At 41.7% G+C, this 13994-nt stretch overlaps 1 protein-coding gene across 1 annotated transcript in view; it reads right to left on the reverse strand.

Moving 5' to 3' along the window:
• Positions 1-13353, reverse strand: part of Egfl6 (EGF like domain multiple 6) — a 45501-nt gene extending 32148 nt beyond the window's left edge. Inside the window, exon 1 of the mRNA XM_048336044.1 lies at positions 13081-13353. Within this exon, the coding sequence (XP_048192001.1) occupies positions 13081-13154 (74 nt within the window). The 5' untranslated portion in view covers positions 13155-13353. The remainder of the gene's footprint in view (positions 1-13080) is intronic.
• Positions 13354-13994: the final 641 nt, after the last annotated feature.

The raw sequence follows: 13994 nt of genomic DNA on the forward strand, positions 1-13994 counted from the left end.
TTTTAAGTAGAAAGGTTGTTTGATAAACTTTTTCTTTGGAAAAAATATTATCATGGCAGCACTTCACTTTGGGGAATGGACTGGAGAGAGGCAGAGTGGGAGCACGGATATTAATTGGCTCAGAAGACCGATTCTGGTTCCTTGCAGTGGAGTAGAGGTAGAGTAATTACAAATGGATGGATTCCAGGTGGACTAAAACATCATGGTAACGTATGAGTCATTCATTTACTTGCTCATTCAACAACAATTTAGTGAATACCTGTAATATATCAAGTCCTCAGTTTCCAGCATCATCAACAAAAGGAGAAATAAGATTGCTAGGGTTTCTCATTTCAGTGAGTTTGAATTCTCCTCAGTTGGGTGTAGAATGTGGGAGAATGCAAAAGGCAGAATGCTATGTTTCGGTAATGAGGCCTAAGGATGGAAGTATATGTTAAGAAGTAGAGTAATGATAAGTTGTCTTTGGCTCGTGTGGATTTAGAGTGGTTATTAGCAGACAGTGTAAAGGAGATAAGTAGAAAGTTGGATATTTGGACTTTGACAGCAATGAATACGCTAACAAGTTGCTTTTATTAATACAAGTCAGACTAGTAAGATGATATGTTGAGAGGGGAGCCATGTTTCCCTCAAAAGGGTGTGCCTCAGCCTGACTGCTGCACTCTGTCATTGATGGGAGAAGCCTGTGGAACCAGGCACTCGTGGCTCACACCTATAGTCCTAGCTACTCAGGAGGCTGAGATATGAAGATCAAAGTTGAAAGCCAGCCAGGCAGGAAAGTCCATGAGATCGTTATCTCCAAGTCATCTCTAAAAAGCTAGAAATGGAATTGTGGTTCAAGTAGCAGAGTACTAGCCTTGAGGGGGGAAAAGAAACAAAGGGCCAATGCCCAGGCTCTGAGTTCAAGCCCTGGTACTGGTACACACAAAAAAAGGAATGTGGTATTTCTAAGAGCAAAGTCATTGGAGTCTTGGGTCAATTACTCTCCCTGCAGTTGGAAGTCTGTGGGGGCACATTATCATGGCTGCCACAATTTTCACATGGTTTTTCTTTATATATATATATATGTATATATATATATATGTAGAAATTAATTTTCTCTATAAGTAGTCATTACAGAATTTCATCTTAAGGAACACGATGTTAGATATTATCCAGTTCCAGCCTATCATTTTATACATGAGGCAATGAAGGCCAAGAAAGACTGAGTATTTTATTGGTATTATAAGCCAGAGGGGACCATACATTACTAAATTATTCACTCATCTATTTATCTACTCAAAATGTATTAGGTAAGTACACAAATTCAGTACCATATTAGGTACTGAGAGTTTATCTGAAAACAAAGAACTTAAGAGTCTAGGAGCAATGATGGGCATGTAAATACATAATTATATTCCAACATCTGAACTATACTAAAAAGATGAGTTCGTAGGATCTAGAGAAAGATACAGTAGTTGTTAGGTTGGGATGGGTGGGTGAGGAATTTTCTAAGGGGAGAGGAAGCTGGAATGAATGGTTTAATGGAGAAGGGGCAGGAAGATAAGTAGGACAAGGAAAGAAAATGCCTGTGTCTATGAGATATATTTTGTTCACCCTGAAGGCTCCAGAAATTGTGGGAGGTTTTCAAGCAGTGAGAAATAGTAGAGATTTGCAACATATGCAACAGCCTTCATAGAATTAAAGGGAGGTCAGTAACTTCCAACTAGATTCTGAAACGGTTAGATGTGAAGTCACACTAAAACAGATGGAGATTTGTTGAAATCTGATATTACTTAAAAGACTAATTAGAAGCCATCCTAGGTTCTCTAGTACAGGTGGCCAAGCGTAATTCATATGTACTGGTCAAAGTCAATTAGTTTGGATTGCCAAGAATACCGCCTGGGGTAACAAAAACGCGAAAGTTACCAGAAGATGAAATCCATGCACTGTTTGCACATTACCATAGCTCTCTAGAGAAATCCTTTCTCTCAAGCTTTATTACTTTCACATGCCTGCCTTCAGGTGAAAAGGCAAACCTAAGAAACCTGGGGTGGATTGATTTCTCCCAAGTCATCATTTTTGAAGTTTTACCAAGTGTCACTTATAAAACTCTCCAAAGTGTTAATGAGTAATACTTAGGTCATCAAAAACGTGTGAATAAAGTAATATTCCTTATCCATAACAAGGAATTGCTTCAAATGCAGCTCTGTTCGAAGGTAACAATTTTGTCATCAAATTATGTCTTAAAATTTTTATATGAGCCGGGGCTGGGAATATGGCCTAGTGGCAAAAGTGCTTGCCTTATATACATGAAGCCCTGGGTTCAATTCCCCAGCACCACATACATGGAAAATGGCCAGAAGTGGCGCTGTGGCTCAAGTGGTAGAGTGCTAGCCTTGTGAGCAAAAAGAAGCCAGGGACAGTGCTCAGGCCCTGAGTTCAAGGCCCAGGACTGGCAAGAAATTTTTTTTTCTATGAGCTGAGTGCCAGTGGTGCATGCCTCCAAGCTTAGCTACTCAGGAGGCTGAGATCTGAAGGACTGAGGTTCAAAGCCATCCAGAGAAAAAAGTCAGTGAGACTTCATCTCCAAAAGAATCAGCAAGAAGCTGAACAAGTGGCATGGCTCAAGTGGTAGAACGCCAACCAAATAAGCTCAGCAAGGGGGAGACCCTGAGTTCATACTCCATATGGGGGAAGGAGATGGGAGTTGTTTAAAAATCAACTCGACTCATAGTTGAGAACTATGAAATGGATTTGGATAGAGAATTGAACAAATCACAGCATACCAGTTCTACTTCTGGCAGCTCTATGATTGCAGGGCCACCTTCTATGCACATTTCCTATAGATCAGGCAGCTTGAACCAGAACTCTAGAAAAAACTATCAGAGGAACACAAGGCCATAAATGAGCCACATGCCTTGTAATTGATGGGTGTGAGGTCTATGTATCCACCCAGTTTGAGAGTTGGCTTCAAAGGGCCAGCCACAACTGAGATTTTGCTGGCTTAACCATCAAATTCTACATCTGGACATGAAAAAGGAAAGTTAGTTTAAAGGAAAAATGGTTAGTAGATAGAATTGCTAATGATTAACTTGTTGATTTGTAGATGCTGGAGGAAATTGATTTATTACACACAGAATTCAGTTTTGTGTTCCATGTTGCCATTAAAAAAATACACATTTCAACATTTTAGATTAAAAAGAAAAATAATTATTAAACTATATAAGTTGAAACAATATGGTCCAGGGGGAGGAAGAAATCCAGCATCCACAAGCATGACTTAGACAATAACAGCAAGACATATTATCTTGTAAAAAATATTACAAATTGTTTAGGAAAGAATTTTAACTTTTATTTCTGCAGAGTTCTCAAATGATTTTTCCAAGCAAATAATCAGCACTCTTTTGCCAGCAACCTATCTTCATACTTGCTCTTTCCTCTAATGTCGTACTCACTCCTTAGCTTTCCCATCACAAATCCGATAATTCTTCTCCTTTAATTCCTTGTGGTGAAGACAATGGATAACGGAGTTGCAGTTTTTCTAAGCTATAAGTGACCAAGTGCCTGTGACTTTATATGCTGCAATTGGCTGATCATGGAATGAAGGTTAAGTGCTCACCATATCCATGTCTCTATCTCCTGGATTCACAACTGTATGTTTCTCAACTGCCTGCCAGTTAGGTGAGGTCATGTGACTGGTGAAGATCAGTGAACTGGGGATAGCTGGGATACAGGGCATCTCTATCGTGGCTCATAAAGCTCCTATGAGATCCCTCTCCTTTCTCATCAGTCTATTGAATAAAGAGGAATATTTGGACCTGAAGGAAGATGGTGCTCCAAGATAGATGGGGGCTGGCCCCAGGGAAGGCATATGGTAGAGCGTCTCAATATGCCTTTTACTCTAAGGCAGGAAAAGAAATATGCTTCTACTGTGTTCAGTCGCTGGTTTAAGGTCATAGTCTATCATTACCCATCGTAATATTTGAAAAGCCATTTCTCTTCCTAAAGTCAATTATTCACTGTTTTTTGTGATGTATGAATCTACTTGTACAAAAACCTTATGAAGAAATCAATAGAAATTGCATTTACTTGCATATTTGTGAGGCATTCATTTTTCATTGCATGCAACTGTACCAGCACACTCTGGAGTAGCATAAATAATAGTCAAGGGACAATATCAACCATTGGAATTTAAGAGATGACATCAGTTACCATTTTAGGCTGGGTTGATCCAACCTCATGGGACCTGATAAAACTCAGGTGATTGATAAAAAGAACCTAGAAGGTTTGATCTTAGATTAAATCAATCTCACCAACATCCCCAGCCACCTTTGGAGGTCTAAATGGTTGGGCAGTTTTGTCTCTTTTCGCCCCTCCCCCCCCCCGTAAATAATGGTTGACATATAAAAGACAGGACATTCCATTTTGAGTTACTGGAAGTGATCAAGGCTGTGTTGAGAGGAGGCACTGAGCTGAAGGAGTCTTGGCTAAATGTTGATTCGCCAGAGTTCCTTTAATGAATTATACAGCTTGCTGTCTACATTGATCAAATTAATCAGAAAATCACTGTCTCTACAGCTGAAGTTAATTTAAACACATTCCATGTACTGTGTAAGTAGGATAGTATTTCTGCATAGGATTCCTTATTTTCTCTGAAAATATATTGTGCCAGAATTCTTAATATGCTTGCTTATGTTCAGGCTCCAGGAAACTTCATGATATTCTCCAAGACAAATTGAGAAGTTAAATCTTTTCTGCTGATGTTTAACTATATTTGACTATTTCCATGCAAATAAAAAAATGGGAATAATGTGGTACAGTCATAATGTTTTCTTGTCTGATTTTTTTGTTGGTTCTGGGGCTTGGACTCAGGGACTGAATGCTGTCCTTGAGCTATTTTGCTCAAGGCTAGCACTGTTAGCCACAGCTCCACTTTCAGTTTTTGAGTGGTTAATTGGAGATAAGAGTCTCATGAGGACTTTTCCTCCCCAGATGGCTTTAAACTGTGGTCCTCAGATCTCAGTCTCCTGAGTAGCTAGGATTACAGGCATGAGCCACCAGTGCCTGCCTGATTTTTTTTTTAGTTTCACTTTTCATCACAGATCCCAGTACAGCATCTTCACTGTACCTAACCAGTTAGAATTAATTTCAGCATCTTTAAGAGACAGAACGCAAGTCCAATCAATAGGCCCGGGGATATTCCAAGAATCTTACTCTCTCTAATTTGTAAGGGGTTTAAGAGCAAGAGCCCAGTGAAGACCTGCAGATATAAAATATGTTAGTGATTGAAATGGACACTGTGGGATCTGGGAGTATTTTCAGCAGGTTATGGAATACACAGTCTCAGGATCTCTAAACAAGTGTGATGTAATTGTTCATCCTCTTGGGCTGGGAGTAGGACAACAGAGTTTGAGGTATCTAGAGGTTTTAATCCAGTATATGGATTATCTAATGGGTCATCATCTCAACTTGCCATGATGAAATTGGATGCAGTACTGATCTCTCTGGAAAAAAATGTATTTGATTGAAAGTGATTTAATTGTCCTTGGGTGACCACATGCACTTTATAACTGCCACTTGTTCACGGTGAGATTCTGGGCAAATCACTGTAGTGTGCATATGACATTGTAAATGGATCTTTTATACACATTCTCCCCTCATATTACTTAGATTTGAACTCAGGGTCTTGTACTTGTCTAGCTTATTTGAGTTACTTGCTAAGCTGGTGCTCTACCACTTGAGGCATGCCTCAAGCCTGGCTTTTTTGCTGGTTATTTTGGAGACAGAGTCTCATAGACTTTCCTAGCTTAAGTGGCTTGAAATTGCAGTCCTCTGAATATCAGCCTTCTGAGTAGCTAGGATTACAGGTGTGAGCCACTGGTTCCTGACTTCAACCCCTTTTAAAAAATAATGAGATAGCCACTCAAAAAAAGATGATATTTCCCAGCTTTCACTTCTGTGTAGCATAGTACAGAACTAAGTTTAGGACAAGTAGATGTACCATCTACTACTTCTTGGATATAGCTGTAAAGTGAGGAGGGTTGTTTTTTTTTCCCTGTTATTTCAAAAAATGTCCTGGAATGTGGACGTGTTTGTTTGGGCTCATGAAGCCACTTTAGACCATGAGTGGAAAGTCTTCTGGTGGAGTCCAAAAGTGGCCATAAACAAGTTTCTGGTTTCCTGGAGTGCTATACCAGCTCAAATACCCATACCTATGTGAGAGAGAAACATGTCTACCCTGCTTAAAAACTCCAATGTCGTCTGACCCATGAAGCTCAGTTTTCAGTTAATAAGCAACAGAAAATCAAGTGTACTTTTGTTCTTGGGCTTCATGAGGTTTCTATCTTTTCTGAGTTTATTTTTTCTAGGACTGCCATCACAAAGTATCATTGGGTGATTCAGCAACAGAAATCAATTTTCTTATAGTTCTGAAGGCTAGAAGTCCAAGGTCAAGCTGTACTCAGGCCTGGTTTCATCTGAGGCCTCTCTTCCTTCATTTTTCGATGGTCTTCTTCTCCCTGTGTCCTTGCACAGTTGTTCTTCTATGTGTGGCTGTGTCAGATCTCCTCTCTTATAGGGTCCCTAGTCATATTGGATAAGGACCTACCAGAGTGATCACACTTTTAATTTAGCCCATTTCAAGGTCTCATTTCCAACAGTAGTTACATTTTGATTTGCAGTAGTTACATTTTGCTTCAACATATGATTTTTTGAGGGATGGATGAATATAATTCAGCCCACATTACTTTTTTTAAAATTTAATTTTATTGTCAAGGTGAGGTACAGAGGGGTTACAGTTAAATATGTAAGGTAGTGCATACATTTCTTGTCAAACTTGTTACCTCCTCCCTCATTCTTCTCCCACCTTTCCTCTTCCCCAACTCCCCCTCCCCGCAAGTTGTACAGTTAGCTTACAACAAACATAATGTCTTGTAAGTATCCCTGTCCTTTGTCCTTTGTCTCACTATTTGGATGTTCCCTTTCCCTAATTCAGATAAATGTATATACAATACCCAGGGTACCAAAATCAAATACAACGATAACAGGTGCTAAGCCATAGGGAAGAAAAATGCAAGAAAAAGAAGTAATTTCACATAGTACATTAAAAATAACAACAACAATGAAAAACCACTTGTTTCCATATCTTGGAGTTCATTTCGCTTAGCATCATCCTATATAATCATATAGACATTGTCATTGAGATATTGTGATCCTCTGCTAGGACTATCACATATATATGTATATACTAATTATTACCAATGAGGGAAAATATACTTTAAGACATCTGTATGCCCTGCTACCACTGTCCTTGCAGGAGTTTATGTTCTAGTTCCACATATTACCACCACAAAACAGTTGCATTGTAGTACATGGTCAGCCTGATTTTCTGATCTCCATGAGCTCTCTCTGTTGGCAAATGTCAGTTCTGCCTATGACCACTTATAGGCTGAAATTACAGTCAGCCCCTTCCCTAAACTTCTCAATCAATGATTGATAGAATACTCCAGGTCCCTTGTTTTCAGGAGGAAAAACTCTGTGGCTCGTGTCCAACTGTTCCCTAATTTCCTAGCCGTGTTCATTTACAGTGGTAACATTTTCCTTTTCTATAATTCTCCTTTCCTTGCCATACTTAGCCTCTCTCTGAGCAGAACTTTTTAAGATCACCTCTCAAATCAACTATACCTTAATTCTGATACCTGTGGATTCCCACTGCCCGGCATCGTCGTGAAATCCCAAACTACATGCACAAGCTACTGAGCACACAGATAGCTCTCCTCACATGTTGTGCCTGGAGGGCCAGGAATCAAAAGAGAAGGGGCTCCAAAGAGAGACCAATGTCCAACCAGAAAGTTACCCGATCACAATCATAGGTAGAGTTTGCTTCAGATAAAATACTAACTTATAGAGGAAGATAGTGCTCTTTGGAGGGGGAACATTTGTTCTACACTATTTCCTTGATTGTACTAGATTAGAGTCAAGCTAAACAAGCTTATTAGTAATAGCGTGTAAATAAATACTTCATTAAAAATGTGAGGTTTTCCCATACTAAATTTTCCTGAGGAAATAAACTTGGAGTATTGGAACATCACTCGTCTTAGAGCCGAAGACAAAATCACTGCAATTCGTAAGAAATTGCCTACTTTCTTCAAGGGTTACTGTTCCTTTATCAAATGGATACAACACCAATTTCTTAGGGTTGTTGAGAGAATTGGTTGAAATAATGTTGAAAAAGGCTTTCTGTAGGGCTGGGTCATGGCTCAAATGATACAGCATATACCTAGAAAGCGAGAGGTCTTCAGTTCAAACCCCAGTACCACAAGAAAGAAAAAGACATAAAAGAGTTGGCACAGGGTAGGGTCTCAGTATTTGTTGAATGAGAATATGATTTATGAAGACTAGACAGTATGTTCTCATTTTGTGAACAGTATGGTCTCATGTTTATGTCATCATTAGCTATGGATATAAGTCAAATATAAGTAGTACTTAATTGCTATCTAAGGTAATGAAATGAACTATGGAAATGCGGTCACTCAAAGTGACTTCTATGTTATAATTAGATGTTCAAAGATTCCTATTTCCCAGAAACACTGGATTTGGGGTATAATCCTACAAATTCTGATTTTAAGCATAAGCAGATGAATGATATGACAACAATTTTTTTTTAAAAACTCATTAAAATCATGTATAAAATGAAATCTAGCCCATAAAATAAGAACAGCAGACTTACAGCTCAGATTTCCTATGGAAGGTTTAATAATATCTCCTCTAACCCAAAGATAGCCAAGTCCAGATCCCTGAGATCCGGTAAAGTTACTTTACATGTGAAGGAGTTTTGGAGAGGTTGATCATGTTAGGCATTGTGAGATGAGTTTATCGTGGATATAATCAGAAGGAGGAAAAACCTAGAAGAATCAGAGAGAAAGAAAAGTGAAGAACAGATCTGAGTGATGTGGCCACAAGCTAAGGCTTGCTGGTAGCCTCTAGAAGCTGGTAGAAACCAGAAATGGAGTCTCTGCCCGCCCCCCCCCCCCCTTTGAGCTTGCAGAAGAAACCAAGACCTTAGTCACCTCACTTAAACTTGGAGTTTAAATTTCCAGAATTATCAGATGATAAATTTGTATCATTTTAGGTCATGAAGCTTGTGGTCTATTATTATTGAGGCACATTCTCACTATAAGCTTTGAGTAGAATATTTTCTTCACATAATATAGCCTTATTGAAATGTACTCCAAGAAATGAAAACAAGAGGATTTAAAAAAATATTGTACTGTTTGGAGTTCTTCCTGCCTGCCTTTGGTTTATTCTCTTTTGTTGATTTTTTTTAATTTCTGTACCCTTTGTCTTGTATATAAGTTTATCTGATTTGGGGAGGGGACAGGAAGCACAGAAATGGTGGGACAACGTGTGAACCAATTAAGCAGTGATACTCACTAGATGCTATGTTGGAAATGAACTATACAACTTGGGGGTGACAGGGGTTGAGATGAAAAATACTGAGATAAAATGAGGGAAGGGGTGACACTGTTCAAAAAACAAATATACTTCTAACCTGACTCTCTGTATATCACCTGTACAATAAAAATTTTTTAAAAAGAAAAAAAATATGGTCTGAAGTAAGGAAATTTCTGTATGAATGCAGACATTCTCTCAAGTCTCACATTATTTTTATTTGAACAACAGAGAAAAAAATTCGTGGTGGAAATGTAAGAGATTGCTACAAACTTTTTAATCTCAATGACAGAAAAGTTGGGGCTGGGGATATGGCCTAGTGGCAAGAGTGTTTGCCTCGTATACATGAGGCCCTGGGTTCGATTCCCCAGCACCACATAAAGAGAAAATGGCCAGAAGTGGCGCTGTGGCTCAAGTGGCAGAGTGCTAGCCTTGAGCAAAAAGAAGCCAGGGATGGTGCTCAGGCCCTGAGTCCAAGCCCCAGGACTGGCCAAAAAAAAAAAAAAAAGAACCCAAGGCAAAAAGATCACAGTTAGGTCTCTTGGAGTACTAGAAACAGAGCTCAGACCAAAGTTCTATACCCACACTGTACACTAGCAATGTAATAGCCACATAGGACATACTATTTTCTAGTAGCCACATGTTTTTAGCCATGCAAGAAATGAAGGGCCAGGCATGGTGAAACATAGCTCCAATCTCAGATATTTGCAAAGTGGAGCTCAGGAGAATCACGGTTCAAGATCAACCTGGGACAAAAGTTAGTGAGATACTATCTCAACTAACAATCTGGTTAGCATCTGTAATCTTAGCTACACGTGAAGGATACATAGAAGAATTTTAGGCCCACAGTCAGCCTTGTGCAAAAATATGAGACCCTATCTGAAAAATGACTCACGTAAAAAAAGGGTTGGGGATGTGGCACATAGGGCGGACCACAACATCCAGGAGGCCCTGAGTTCAAACCCCAGTACTGCCAAAAACCAAAGTAATGAATGAAACTAATTTTGATAACATGATATCCAATGCTATATATGTACACTGCCACTATCTCAACATGCAGTCAATATAAAATAATTAGGTAGATTTTTCCTCCTGTTTTCTTTTCATACTAAGTTTTAACATTCCAATATCTATTTTACATTTACAGCACATTTGACTTATGGGCACTTTGCATGCACTCACTAACCACCATATTTTCTGTAGTGAATACAGAAGATCAGGGCCTGTAAATATTCAAAAGGCATAAAACACTCAAAGGGCATAAAAATGTATAAGGCAAATCAAATTCTGATGCATGAGTTCAGGTGCATGCATGCAGCTAATGAATTATTCATTTGGTAAATGTTAATTGTCCCTTCTACAGTAAGTATCGTTTAGGAGCCATAAAATTTTCCAGGTCACAAAATCATGGTGCAGCATTTCAATGCAAAACATTAAATGGCTATACTAGAGCTCTCTATGTCCCAGTCATAGGAAATACCTAGTAGGCCCTCTCTCTCTCTCTCTCTCTCTCTCTCTCTCTCTCTCTCTCTCTCTCTCTCTCTCTCTCTCTCTCCCTTCCTCCCTCCCTCTCCTTCTCCTTCCTCCTTCTCTCCCTCCCTCCCTCCATCCTTCCCTCCCTCCCTCCCTCCCTCCCTCCCTCCCTCCCTCCTTCTCTCTCCTTCCTTCCCTCTTTCCTTTCTTTCCATTGAGTGCTCTATCTTCTATGTTAATTAAGGTGGAAACAAGTTAATGAAACATCATCTCTGGGCAATTCTTGAAAAGCTGACCACTGGACATTTCCAAGGACACGCAACAGATAATAAACATACAAGTTCATGAAACTGACATTCTGTAAGGAAACCACAGAATCGTAGAATTCTGACATTGGTTTTTCAGGCTAATATTCTTTAGTTTCTCAGGAGGGCTTTTCAGCTTTTAAGTTCATTTGTTGGCACTTTGAAAATGGAGCTCTTGGGGGTCAGTTTGCCTGCCACTGAAGAATTATTTATCTCACCTCCACACAGTGCTTAGTCTTTCTCAAATGGGCTTTCTAGCAAGGCAAGACCCTCCAATGTTCAAGGAAAATGTGATTATGAGCAAATTGCATCTGCTTACATTTTTGATCATGGGAAAGAAATTGAAACTCACGATCACACACTGTTCTGTTCTGTTTGAATTTCAAAATCCCTTAATACTGTAGCAGATTCTGATGAAAAAAAATTTCCCTTTAAGTTCCCTTTAAGTTAAATAAAGTCAATCAGGACCACCATTAAGAACTCTGAACCAAACCCAGGCTCTTATCCTCATCTCCCCAGAAATCAGAACTGAAAAAAATCTCACCCAGCTGTGAGTGATTTTACTCCCCAGGGGACTTGGGGCAATATCCGGAGACCTTTATACATGTCACAACTTGCCTGGGGGATGGGTGATACTGTCAGCATTGTTACTGGCATGTAGTGGGTAGATGCTGGGGATAGTGCTATACATCCCCGGGTTCACAGGACAGCCCCCCCCTCCAGCCCCAATGATGACATAGCCCAACACTATAGGTCGGAAGTACTGCAGTGAGAAACAGCACTGTAGCCTACACCCAAGGAGGTAGCAAGACATCCATCCATCCATCCATCCATCCATCCATCCATCCATCCATCCATCCAGGAGACCAAGAGACCCTTTCTAGTGGCTCCTCCCCTAAGGTTTGCCTACTGCATTGGTGAAGAGTGGGACACTGGGCCATAATATCTTGCATCCTTGGCTCCCTTATTTATTTGCTATGCATCTTTGGGAAAGTAACTTGAACTGTCTGTGATTCATTTTCTGCCTCCACAACACAGGGATAAAACAACAGTACCTTCCACGTAGCTTAGATAGTTTGGGGTGGGTTAATAGTCCACACGTGCTTAGAAGGATTGCTGGTCTATAGGAAATATTATGTGAGTGTGTTTACTAAATGGCTTTGCAGATGGGGTAGGGGGGAGTGGATAATAATGTTTCTGGGCTCAGAAAAGCTATGAGTCCATAAGGAAGTGGCATAGCAAGAATACCCATCTAACCACCACGTCTTTTTGTTTCAGCTGATCAACCTTAATTAGAAAGGAAGCCCAGGAAAGGAGCCCAGCATTTCCTTGGCTCACCTCAACAACAGCGAAAGCCTTCTCTTCTGTATCATCCCCAGCTTCTTGTCCTTTCCCAATAGAACTAGCTACCCACACCGAGTTGGCGCTCTCTGGATACAATGGAAAACATCAAACTTCACATCCTCCCGTCCCCCCTCCCCAGGGGGACCATCACACACGGGGGGGGGGGAGAGAAGGGGCTACAACACACATACACAGAACACCAAGCGCCCACAGCTGCTTGCACAACTGCCCTCCTGCAATCTCTGCACACGTGCACACACACACACACACACACACACACACGGCCAGGTGCAGCCAGTTGATGAGGAGGCAATTGCTTACAAAGGCCAGCCCAGGGGGGCACTGAGAGGGGAGCGCGTGGGCGCCCCAAGCTTGGCATCGCTGTGGAATCGAGTCTTAGCACGCTCAGGCACCCAAGCCCGCAGCCCCGCACGCGTGATTACCTGCAGGGCGAGGGGTCAAGTCGAAGAGATTCGGAAGGGAGAGTTGAAGCCTGAGGGAAGGGGACCTCGGCCAACTCGATACTCACCTGGCCGCAATCCCCAATCCACCTGCCACCCAGGAGAGCAGCAGTGGGAGCGCGAGGCCCCAGGGCGGCGGCATGGCTCGCCGAGCCGCTCTGCTTGGGCTGCGTCCTCTAAGGAGGGCGCCTGCAGGGACCTGGGACCCAGAGGGACGTCGCCTCGACTCTCTTCAGCCCTCCGCGGGCGGTTGCGACTGCTTTGGAGGGGCGCTCGCGGCTCCGATTGATCCGAGGGAGGGGGCGCCCCGGCGAGGCACGCCGCGGCTCTTGTGTGGACGAAGGGCCCCCGGGTGAGCGAGGGAGGGGCGGGGCGGCGGTGCAACATCTGGCCGGGACCCGCCTCCAGCCAGCGCGACCCGGGAGCCCTCGGCACGCTCTGCTTGCTCAGAAACTTCTCCTGCCGCCTCATTTTGCTTCAGGTTTGTCAGTGGCCATAGCGAATCGCCATGGTGTTCAGAGAGGAGACAGGATTCCGTGGTACTTGAGCATCAAAGCTTAGTCGAAAAGCCAAGGGTTCCGGTGCTTAATGACACGATCATCTTTCACGTGTATGTAGCTACTCCTACTTGGCCAGGTTTTCTTTCACCAACTATAAATGATGGGATGCTAGAGTTGAGAGCTCAAGCCTGGCACCACTTTGTCCTTTGATAAGTGACATGTACGACAGCTAACTGCCATGTACCCCCCCCCCCCCCCAGATGATATTGTAATATATAGTCAGCAATGCAGAACTCAGTGGCAGAAAGGAGATGTTCTGTGATTCAGGTTAACTCCTTTGGGGTACGGGTATTCTTTGTTATGGCATGTTCTTCCTCTCCCAGCCTCCACACTTTTTGGCTTCATGGTGGGTAGATTCTATGGTCCCACACCTTGGCTTTGGACATGACCATGGGATTTGCTTTGACTGGTGGTATGAAGGT

Source organism: Perognathus longimembris, chromosome 28 (genome assembly GCF_023159225.1).
Source record: "Perognathus longimembris pacificus isolate PPM17 chromosome 28, ASM2315922v1, whole genome shotgun sequence".
In the NCBI taxonomy this organism is placed as follows: domain Eukaryota; kingdom Metazoa; phylum Chordata; class Mammalia; order Rodentia; family Heteromyidae; genus Perognathus; species Perognathus longimembris.